Consider the following 12,135-nt stretch of genomic DNA (forward strand, 5'->3'; position numbering starts at 1 on the left):
TTCTATTGAAAATTAAATTATATCTATCTGCCCAACTTTCTAATCTATTCATAACTATGGTACTCTTTTCAGTAAAGAGGTAGGATGCTCTGGCTCTAATTAATACGATGATATCATCTGCGTAAGCTTGGACCATAATTTCTGAATCTTTTTTAAGTTCTTCATCCATTAATAATTCATTAATTATTAAGAGCCACAAGATAGGGCCTAAGCTAGATCCCTGTGGGACTCCTATGTTGTATTTCCATTTATTACCATCAGTTAGTAGAATTGTTCGGTCACTTAAGAAGTCTTCCAATAGTGTCCTCAAGGAATAATCAATATCGTATTTTTCAAAAAGTTGTTTCAAGTCCACCCATCTAATTGAATTGAATGCGTTAAAGATATCGAGGGAAACCACACATGTTATCATATTGTTGCATTTTGATTCGTGAATACAATTAATTATACTTTTCAAAGCATCGTTTGTGCCACGATACTTACGGAACCCAAATTGATTTTTGTGTATTAAATTTTCTTTTTCTAAATAGTATGACAATCGTTTGGTGATTAGTTTATCCAATACTTTGCCCATAACTGGTAATAAACTGATTGGTCTATATGATTTGTGGTCTGTTAAATCTTTACCTTCTTTAGGTATTAGCACTATATCTGCAATTTTCCAATTTTTTGGAAAGAATCCCTGAATTAAACATATGTTGTAAAGATTACAAAACCATCTTTTATTGGCATAAAAAACTTCTTGAATAATTTCTGCTCTCCAGCCATCATATCCTGGGGCACCCTTTTTTTTTTCATGCTTATTAAAACATTTTCTATTTCCGTTTCAGTAATTCAATTCTAAAATATTTCTTTCTTTCTTTATGATACATTCTTCTTTTGTAGCAATCGTAATGTACGGGAAATGTTTCTTTAGAATGTAATCTCTGCTTTCATTATATGTTTTTGTCATTTCTTTATTATCTTTAGTTATTTGACTAATCTTTAATTCCATTTTTTTATCTTTTATTATATTTTTCACATTACCAAATGATTTTTTCTGTAAAATGTTGCTCAGGAAATCTTTGAAACAATCTTTTTTAGCAATAGGAATCATATGTTTATATTTTGCTAATTCCTTTTTATATATAATTTCCCATTTTTTTTCTTTCTATTGGTTCCATAATTTTTTGATATCTTCTTCTTAAGGCCTTGGTCTTACTTCTCGTGATGTTTAAATTTTGATTCCACCAAATGGCATCTTTTTGCTTTTTAAAATTCCTTTTTCTCGTGTTTAGTTTGCAGATTATTGTCAAACCTTCATCCAATTCATTCAAAATTTCCAAATAGTTATCCTTATTAATTTTGATTTCAGATATCGAGTCTAAAAGCATTTTTAGATCTCTCCTAAATTCCAGGATTTTAAGACTATCTAAGGACCATCTTTTTGGTGTTACTTTACTTTTGGCGCCACTATCCAAAGAAAATGTAATAAGATTGTGATCACTTAAGGATATGTCAGTATGGACTTTCCAGTCCAATATTTTATTTCTAGCAATATTTTTAACTAAAGTTAAATCAATCCAACTCCTTCCTCCAGTAGAGTCAAAAGTCTGTGGAGAGTCTATTTCGTTAATAATGTCAAGATCAAGTCGATTCAAAAATTCTAATAAATGCTTCCCTCGTTCGTCTTGTTTGCCTTTTCCCCATGCGGGGCTTTTAGCGTTAAAATCACCATTGATAATAATGGGATGGTTTGGAAATCTAGCAAACATTTTTTCTAATTTCTCTAGATTTGGATGTAAATCTTCTGAGGGTGAGCAATTTATTGATATGATTATTGTTTGAAAGTTATCATCAGTGCAGTTGATTGCAATAAAATCTTTTTCAGTTTGAATTGGAATAAATTTAAAGCTTTTTTTATAATGATTGCTGTTCTACTACCACTGTCGTAAATTCCATTATATCCATTTGGTATCCCAACTAACTGTTCTTCATATAAATAGGGTTCCGTAATGTAAATGCAGTCTATTTCACGAAAAATAATATCCCGTTCGAGCATAAGTGCAGCAGACCGCGCATGATTTAGATTAATTAGTGCCAAAGAAAAAGGACAAATGCACGTTTGAGAAGAATTATAACTAATATTGGCCATAATCTATTTTTTTTTTAAGGAATTCCAGCTCGTTAAGGTATGTTTCGCACTGTCTGCTTTTGGAGTCATGGCTTAGGTCAAATTTACTTTTAAATTTCTCGTTATGAATTTTACAATTATAGCAACACAGGTCGTTTTGGCAGGTCTCCGCTTTGTGTCCCTCTCCGCCACATCTCGCACACTTCATGCTATATTTTTCTTTATCAGGACATTTTATTGCTAAGTGACCATATTGAAAGCAGTTGAAACATTGTCTCGTTCTAAGGTATTCCCTTAAAGATAGTCTTTGCCAACCTAGATTGACTTTTTTTTTTTTCATTATGTTTTTAAAGGATGTTGGGTCGATAGACACAATCCAACTATTCCCTTTTGTTATTTTCATTAAGTATTCGTGTTGTATTTCTTCTTCGGCTAATATGTCATTTTGCTTTTTAAGTTGTTCGATACCTTTTTCGGTATCGAAGTTCTCTTCAACTCGATAAATTATTATTTTTGGTGGCATCTTTTTAGGCCTTTTTATAAGGACATCATCCTTCAAAGAATTGTTGCTCTCAATTTCTTCGCCCAGTCTCTTTATTTCTTCCTCATTAGCAACTTCAATTGCGATTCATCCCTTATTTAAATTCCTAAGATTCCTAACCCCTATTTTTATTTTTGCAGGGTTTATGGCCGATTGTAATTTTTCTTTCAGATTTCCTTCTTTTTCAATATCTTTGGGATAAATCAGAGCGACTCATCCCTCCTCTCTTCTCCTACTCCTTGACCTCTGTCTTGTTGTTTTTATAGCTTTAGCGTATGTAGCTCTTTCCATGTCTTCCATATTCCTCGTTCCAATTAAATCTAATTTTGTATCGATAAATTCATCCTTTTCATGTAATTTCCCTGTTATCATCTGCAATACAGCTTGCTGTCTAGAGACCACGGAAACAAAGTCTGCCATGAAGTCTCTAATTCTTTTACTATTATCTTTGCTTGGTTTTGGAATAGTATCCAAAAATGAGAAAACTGAGGATTGGATGGTAATTGCTGATTTTATGAAGTCCTCTGGATCATACGCCATGTCACAATGAAGACACCGTTGGTTAATTAAAAAACAAGTAAAATTTTGGTCGACGATGTTGCTATCGTTGCCAACTTTTCTAAAGTTTCTTGATTTTACGAAATTAATTAATTCATATTGTTGCAATTATGCTAATTAGTAAAGGAATATTAATAATTTGTTCAATACAAATCAATATTTCATTTAAAGAATAATTAAACCAATAAAAGTTCGGGTGACTTTCCCAGAAAAATTGTTGCAGCTATTACCACTGAAACAGGACCCTGGTTCGATGAAAATAAGTTAATTGAATGAATTCACCTTTTGAACGGTTCTCTCAATTCAATCAAGGCATGCGCAGTTGATCATTCGAATACAAAATGGCTGCATTCAGGTAGGCGTATCACTCGATACGTAAAATTAAATTTCCATTTCTTCAAGAAATAAGCAAAAATAACTTAAAATATCCTTACCGATCAATTTTCTATGTCTTGCTCATTGATCAAACACAAAAATTGTATATTTTTCTTCTTCATTTCACGCAAACGCCTCTCTGTAGGGGAGAGAGAACTGAAAGGGAGAAAGAAAGTAGGTGAGCCCCTGAGGGGGCGGTTTTCGCAAAAGGAGAAGTACATTGGATAATTTACCAAAATTGGAGACTGCTATCAGAGAGGCTTTTGTAAGCAAAATATAATGAAAATTTAGGAGCTGTATAAACACACAACCACTATCAACAAAGCTGAACGCGTTCCAGCCCAACAAGGGAAGGCAGCCACCGGCTCTGGCCATTCCCAGCCTCGGCACTTACCTTAGTGTTAGCCGGAACCTATACGCTCGGAGTTACCCCCCGGAGACAGTGACCACTCTTAAGGCCAAGCCCAAGGAGTAACCTCTTCGCTTGATCCCAAGCCGACTAGCCACTCAGGTGACTATCTACCAGCCGATTGATGCACAGGAGACCACAATGCACCACCCGTCTTTCTAATGGGTCGCCACGCACGGCCAACACGTGGGGTTTTGGCTGTCCATGAGAAGCAAGAAGCAAACAGAGCGGCGACAGCTTCTCATGGTGAGCTCCCTCGCTTGCCGTCGAGGGATAGAAGGACAAAGCAGACAGCAGAAGGCGTAGGGGAGAGAGAACTGAAAGGGAGAAAGATAGTAGGTGAGCCCCTGAGGGGGCGGTTTTCGCAAAAGGAGAAGTACATTGGATAATTTACGAAAATTGGAGACTACTAACAGAGAGGCTTTTGTAAGCAAAAAACATCTTGTATCTATTTTCTTTGATATGGATAACGCCTGGAACCGAACCTGGCGTTATGGCATTTTGAAAGATTTATTTAACTTGGATTTAAAAGGGAATCTACCAATTTTTGTACAAAACTTTTTGAGGACAAGGATATTTCAAATTCGTGTTGGTGATATTTTATCAGATACTTTCATTCAGCATGAAGGTGTTTCTCAAGGTAGCGTACTAAGTGTTTTACTGTTTATCATAAAGATAAATGGGATTGTTTCGAAAATCTCACCATTTGTACTCACTTCACTTTATGTCGATGACATCGAGATACATTGTGCCAATGAAAGTTTTGATTTCATTCAAAAAAATTTACAAACATCCATAAACAATATGATAAACTGGGCTTTGAAAAATGGGTTTGTTTTTTCTCCTCAGAAAACAGTTAGCGTTCACTTCTGCAAGCGACGTGGCCTTCATGCAGATCCAGAGCTCCGACTGAATGAGTCGGTCATTCCCACAGTTAGTGAGAAAAAGTTTTTGGGCGTGATATTAGATAACAAACTAACATTTCGCTCTCATATTCAAAACTTGAAAAGAAAATGCCTTCAAACGCTAAATATTATAAAAGTCCTATCAAACACCTCTTGGGGAGCAGATAGAGCCTCTTTCATGAAGATGTATATTTATACATCTTATAGGCTCAACGCTTGACTACGGAGCACCAACTTATGGCTCAGCTGCCAAATCTACCTTGAAATTGTTAGACTCAGTGCATAATCAAGGACTTCGTATAGCTACAGGAGCTTTTAGAACATCGCCAATTCAAAGTTTACAAGTGGTGAGCCGGCCTTGGAACTCAAGCGGAAACGACTTTGTTTATCGTACTTTTATAAAATTAAAAGTGTCGAATACCATCCACTGTGCAACAAGGTTTTCAAATCTATATACGGATCTTTATTCTCTAGAAGATTGTCTTTTACGCCAACTTTTGGATTCCGTATAGGAGAGATTTTACGAACATTCAAAACTGAAGACTTCCCGATTGTTGTAAATATTAGTGGTCCACCTCCATGGCAGGAGTCGTCTTTCAGTTTTGTAGATGATTTTATACACTTCCTGAAACCATCAACATCAGACGTGCTGTTTCAGAAATTTTTTTATGAACACAGACAACAGTATCATTCTTTTCAACCTGTTTATACAGATGGTTCAAAATGTGGTAATAATGTTGACTCAGCAGCAGTTTTTCGTAATGTAGTAATATCCGAAAGACTCCACCCTTTCTGTTCTTTTTTTTACATCCGAACTTTATGCAATATATCTAACCCTTCAAAGAATTACAACCTCATCTCCCTCTAAATTTATTATATATACCGACTCTAAAAGTAGTATTGCAGCTTTTAAGAATGTGTCATCGGAAAGTCATCCCTTAGTTCTAAATAGTTTGCACATATATAATTCGCTAAAAAATAATTTCACAATTAAATTCTGTTGGATTCCTGCGCATGTTGGAATTTGGGGAAATGAAAAAGCTGACAAGGCAGCAAAAAGCTCAACCCTGCTGAAGGAAAATTTTGTTCCATTATCCGATGCATTACAAGCAATAAAAATAATTCAAAGTAAATTCTGGCAATCTACGTGGGAAAAGGTATCTACAAATAAACTTTTTCAAATACAGCTATCTGTCAAGGGTTTCAAAAGTACAATTCTAACTAGAAAGAAAGATGTCATTATCACGAGACTTCGAATAGACCACAACTATTTGACCCAAAAACATCTTTTGCACTCTGATCATGCACCACTTTGTGATAAATGCAATTGTGTTTTAACGGTTAAGCATATTCTGTGTGAATGCCAAGTTTTTAGTACACAACGACAAGTACATTTTGGAGCAACTGTTTTCAACTTAAATGACATTTTAGGAGATAATCCTCATCCAAATATTTTTACTTTTTTAAAAGATATTCAAATTTTACATCAGATTCAATTGTATCTTTTTCTTCAAATGCTTTAATTTTTAACACGAAAGCCATGTTTAACAAATGTTTGGTGCAGAATGATCAAATCTGGTCCTTGCGCCATAAAAACCAACTAACTTCTGCCAAATGAATGTCGTAATCTCTAAGTTCTTTAAAATGTGACCCTCGTTTTCTAGATAATATTGAGTCACAAATCACTTCCTGTCCGAGTACTTCAAAATGCAGTTATACTCCTCTGAAACGCTTGACAAATATATTATACACACATTATGTTGGCAGGTTGAGGTATTGCAACCACCGAACAGTGAGTGTTGTAAATACTCTCTCCTTTTGGCCTTGTAATTCATTTCTTCAGCTGTTGCTTTCAGAATATACGACCGCTGAGATCCAGAATCAATGATGGCTCGAGCTTTACGTTTAGTGGTTTCTCCTCTCACAAGAATGGTTAAAGTTTGTAGGAAAACACCGGAAGATTTAGAGAAATTGGCCAGAGCTTCGTCGTGTTGTATCACTGATTCTTGAACTTTAACATCTGTAGGGACAAAGGAAGAATTGAGTTCTGGTGATAATGTTCTATACAAAAATAAATTGTGTTTCTTCCCACATAATTGGCAGTTGAACTTTGAACGGCACGTCTTCACTCCATGTCCCTCTCTCAAACACAAGAAACAACAACGGGCCTTCTCTACAGCACTTTGTTTTTCATGCAGTTTAGAAGTATTTTTACAGTTCCATGAATTATGTTCCTCAGTACAAAAAAATGCAGAGCTTCTTCTTAGTGAAATTAGATGCCAAAAAATCAGTTGCTGTTGATACTCTGGTTTGAAACTTCTCGTTAGACTCTCGACTGTTGTTCGAAAAGCTGGATTTTTTAGATTGATCCAAACTTTGGGAAGCTAACAAAATTCTTTCTTCTCCCTCCACTTCATCCTGGAGAAAGTCTAAAAGCCTATCTAGATCATTATTTTCAATACGATTTACTAGGCATTTTCTTACTTGAAGAGGTATCTTTTCCCTCGGTTGTTAAACTATACGTCACCTCCTCACTCACCCGCCTATGTGTAGTTCGGAATCGCTCTCATGCCTTTAAAGTCTCGTCAGGGAGAGAAGATTCAACTAGAGGGAACAACATTGCTGCATATTTATCCTTGGTCACTCCCAAAGTCTCTAAAGCTCTTAGTTTCGTTTCTAACTGATCATACAGTTTACGTATGGGGAATTTTTGCAACTTTTGTTTTGATAGTACAATAGATAACAGATCTCTCACGTAAACCTCAATGAGCAACTCTTCTCTGCTATAGCGTAGCTTTAACTGTTTAACCGCTTTTTCATAATTTTCACTACCGGGGCGAAACATTTAATCAACTCGTCAGCGCGTGAACCTTTCTCCATAGCGTGCGCTAAATAAGCATATTTATCATGATTATCGAGGTTGGAATCGATATCAATTTTTTGAAATTGTCCCCAAAAACACAACCAGTTCTTTATATTTCCATCAAAAGTGGGTAAATTGATTTTAGGATAATGCAATAAATTACTGACCGTTCCGGAAACAGTAGAAGCCGAAGAATGTCCTTTTTTTCTCATCCAAAGATCATGTAACTTATTTTCTAAAACTCGCCACTTATCAATATAGCTCTCTGAAATGTCGATCTCATTATTGATGTTTTCCTCAGTTTCTTCGGAAGCAAACAATAGTTCTCGAAATTCGTACCCACACGTTACCATTAGTTTCGCTTTCTCTTCTACAATTTTTAATCTCAAAATTTTATCTTCGACAGTCAGCTCCTTTTCACAGTTCAAAAAGTTACTACGAGCAATCATAAAGAGTCTCCGATACTGTTTTCGAGAATTTTTTAGTTTCTCCATTACGAAAATATAACAAGCTCAAAAGTTATGACTTACAGGAATCGTAGCAGATGTCCTGTCGTGGACGCCAGATGTCGGATATCGATCTCCAAAAACTCTATTATGGATCAATATTCCTAATTCTCAGTACTCATGTGATGTAGTATATAAAACACAACACTCTTCAAAAACGTACAAAAAGCCTTTTATCTACTTTAACTACATCTAATGACATTCACGGACATCTAAAACGACGACGCACACAAAACATTACATCAAACATAAAATTTAAAACAGAAGTTCTCATAAAAAGAAGTTGCCAGATACAAGAAAGATAAAACAAAGTTTAAAAATAATATCGTAACCAGTCAGTTTTCTACATTGAAGATCTTGAATAAATAAATATAAATACAAGAAATGAGTGCAAAAAAAAGCTTACCAAATGTCCAGAAGTTAAATACAAAAAGGTGAACAATCTTTTCCCATATATACGCCCTTGGATGGATTTAAACACACACAAAGAAAAAAAGCGCAAAGGTATGTTGTTTTATATACATAAGTATTCCTTGCATGTAATTCTTCGGGTTAAATTTTCTAAACAACAGACATGGTTTCACTTAAAATTGAAAGTGTGATTTATCACTCCTAAACATAGCATGTGTCTCATTTTTTACAGGAAAGAAATTAACATTGACAAATAACCAATAACTTTTAAAACATTATATGCTATGTTTATAAAAGTAGCTCTTATAACAAGATTTCGGGAACTGAAGATAACTTTGGATCCTTTTTTAAATGCATCTGTTGACATTCAGCTAGGCCCAGAAGGCAAAAAAATGCATTCAGACTGAACAACCACATCTATCAAGCCAAGAAAACACAAATATTTCAAAACAAGACAGAACAAAAGGAAGAAAATAAAGAGGGCTGAGAAATGTTTATTTAACTTCAAAAATAAGCAATCAACTGATATTGCTTAGCTGTTGCCAGCACATAAAAAAACCCGTCAAAAACTGACATTGACCAAATTTAATCGGTTATTGTTAATAATAACTTGTTAATGTCATAAATGCCTATAAATTATTCACTTTGACCGGTTTATTTGGTTATTATTAATAATGACCGGTGTGTATTAATAATAACCGATTATTCATTATGACCGTAATATACAGAGTTAGCCAGAAATAAGTTACCCATGTCAGAGGGCTCTAAAATGCGTTCTATTGGTCCAAATAAGATAAAATATGAATCGCAGATTATTCAGATGATGCGCTTTACATTTATTTATTTAAAAAAATTTAGTAAAAAAATTTACCAATTAGTACAATAGATGTTGCTGTAACACAAATGGCATTTATTTGCTTTTATTGAAAATGTGAAACATAATTTGCGTTACAATGCACGTCTATTACCATTTTTTGTTTGGATAAAAAGAAGTTGGATTCTGCACGAACATTAGTTTCTTCTCTGTTCGTCATGCCTCCGTTGCAAGAAAAAGCGCTACTGGTGGAATTGTTCTATCAGCAAATGTTCTATGTTCAAACTAGCAAAACTCCATTGCAGCTCTAAAGGAATTTTGTCGCATTAATCTGATACGAAGTCCAATATTCAGGTGCCCTAAGCAAGATGATGCAGAAATTTGAAGAAAACTGGACAACTTGGCATTCTTCCAGATAGAGGACGAAAAAAAAAAATCCTGTCTTCCAGCGTCGAAAATGTTGCGACCACGCTCGTTGAAGCCAGCAGTCAGTCGCCGCATAATAGTGTGAGTTTGCCAGTTGTTTCCCGTGTTCTGGATATGCCGTATTCAAATGTACAAAAAAATCGTACGGCGGATTTTGCATTTTTATCCCTACAAAATCAAATCTGTGTACCTGTTGCAGGACGGGGACTTAGAGGTCCGTAAAACTTTTGCACTTCAGTTCCTTGCTCGAATGGTGGTTGACACGACGTGACCATGGAAAATTCTGTGGAGTGATTAGGACCACTTTTGCCTCAATGGGCAAGTTAACACTCACAACTGCTGAATTTGGGCAGAGGAAAACCTTTACTTATTCAGGAACAATCATCGCATCCTGAAAAAGTGACAGTATGGTGTAGTTTTACAGCTACCTTTATCATTGGACCGTATTTCTTTGAAGATAAAACTTCAAATGGAATCCAAACCTGTTCAGTCACAGGACAACGGTATCAAGATATGCTGTGGGATTTTATAATGCCAATTATTCTACAGCGTGGATACCTTTAAGACATGATTTTCATGCAGGATGGTGTACTACATCATATTGATCATCATGTAAAGCGATTGTTAATACAGTATTTCACAGAAGCACGAGTTATCAGCCGTCATTTTCCAAAAGCATGACCTCCTTGCTCGCCAGACAGCACCCCCTTGCGACTTTTGGCTGTGGGGTTATTTAAAGGACAATATCTACCGTCAAAAACCATCATATCTGCCAGATCTGAAGGACAACATTCGGCGCCATATTCTTAATATTCCGGCAGACTCACTCGTCATCTATAGAAAATATGGTTCTCCGATTAGAGCATATTGTTGAAAATGAAGGAGGACATATTGAGCCATTTTAATTTTACTTTATTTAACAATTATAAACCATATTAAATGGTTTTATGTGTATTACAACGCCATCGAACGGTGAATTTTCGTGCTATTTTTTTATTTAATAAATGTAAAGCGCGCCATCTTAATAATCTGTAGTTCAAATTTTATTTCATTTGGATTAATAGAACGCATTTTAGAGCCCTCTGAGTTTGAGTTTGTTTGAGGTTTTATGGCGCAAGAGCCATAATGTTGACCATACTGCGCCAAATTAGAGCCCTCTGAAGGAGGTCACTTATTTCTTGCTAAACCTGTATATACAGATATTCAAAATAGTTTCACTTGAAATTAGTTTAACATTATAAGCTGCTTTAATTGTTCTGAGTGACAGGGTAATTTTTCATTAATCCAGATCAAATAAACTCTGCTACCAGAGAATCATAATGTTTATCTTCAAAATGTTTCTTTCTTCACAAGTTTCACGAATTCAAGGAAGCTTTTGTTTTTCGCTGCAATCTTGTATACTGTTATTTTAAAATTTACTTTAAGAGCTTTTCTAAATAAAATCTTATTCCTCGACGTTCCAGGGAGGTCCTGAAGACGCTTAAGAATTGCGACCCTGCAGCGAAATGCTTCTACACTCAGTCTGGTGTTCTGCTCGAGAGAACCGTGAAGGAGATCTTCCCTCTCGTCGTCATGGGCAAAGAAAAGGTGGGAGGAAGAGAGCTGTTCTCTGATATTGATTATGAGGAAAAGTGCTTATTAAATTGTATTATAAATATTTTGGTATTGTGCCAATATACTCATGGAAAAAATTAGAATATTTTCTAATTTTGAAGAAATTATCTGGTAATGACAGATTCCATATCAAACAATAAATCCCTGCTGTAATGTTTGACAAAGGATTCTAAAATCCTCCGCTCTTTTGCGCATGCTTTCGAATGGGTTTAATTTGTCAAAAATAGGGGTGAGAGGAAAGATGAAAGGAGGAGATGTTTACATTAAACAATGAAGTAAACTCGAATGACTCTCGGATTTATGAGACGTGAATATTGCAGAAAATGAGTAATACTTATGGAAAAAGATACTAATGTACAGTAAGGTATTTCAGAGCCATTTTTATTTAACGTAAGGAACATGAACATTAAATTATAAAGAATAAATAAAAAAAATTATTTTCTTAAAATTTGGTAATTATTTTTTTTATAAAATAATAAAGATTTTTTTATATTAAAATGCTTTTTTCTTATGTATTATTATTTTTTGACACTATTTTAAGATTAACAACAATGGATAATCGTGAGTTTATTCTATTTAAAACATTTTATTTTCATTCAA

The 12,135-nt window shown here is 34.8% G+C and overlaps 1 protein-coding gene across 2 annotated transcripts in view; it reads left to right on the plus strand.

Moving 5' to 3' along the window:
• LOC129984677 (prefoldin subunit 2-like) overlaps nt 1-12,135 on the plus strand; it is a 68,459-nt gene that overhangs the window by 53,808 nt on the left and 2,516 nt on the right. For both annotated transcript variants that reach the window (XM_056094608.1, XM_056094607.1), the window contains one exon: nt 11,385-11,508. In XM_056094608.1, the coding sequence (XP_055950583.1) occupies nt 11,385-11,508 (124 nt within the window). The remainder of the gene's footprint in view (nt 1-11,384; nt 11,509-12,135) is intronic.

The sequence above is a fragment of the Argiope bruennichi genome, chromosome 9, assembly GCF_947563725.1.
Source record: "Argiope bruennichi chromosome 9, qqArgBrue1.1, whole genome shotgun sequence".
NCBI classification, from domain to species: Eukaryota; Metazoa; Arthropoda; class Arachnida; order Araneae; family Araneidae; genus Argiope; species Argiope bruennichi.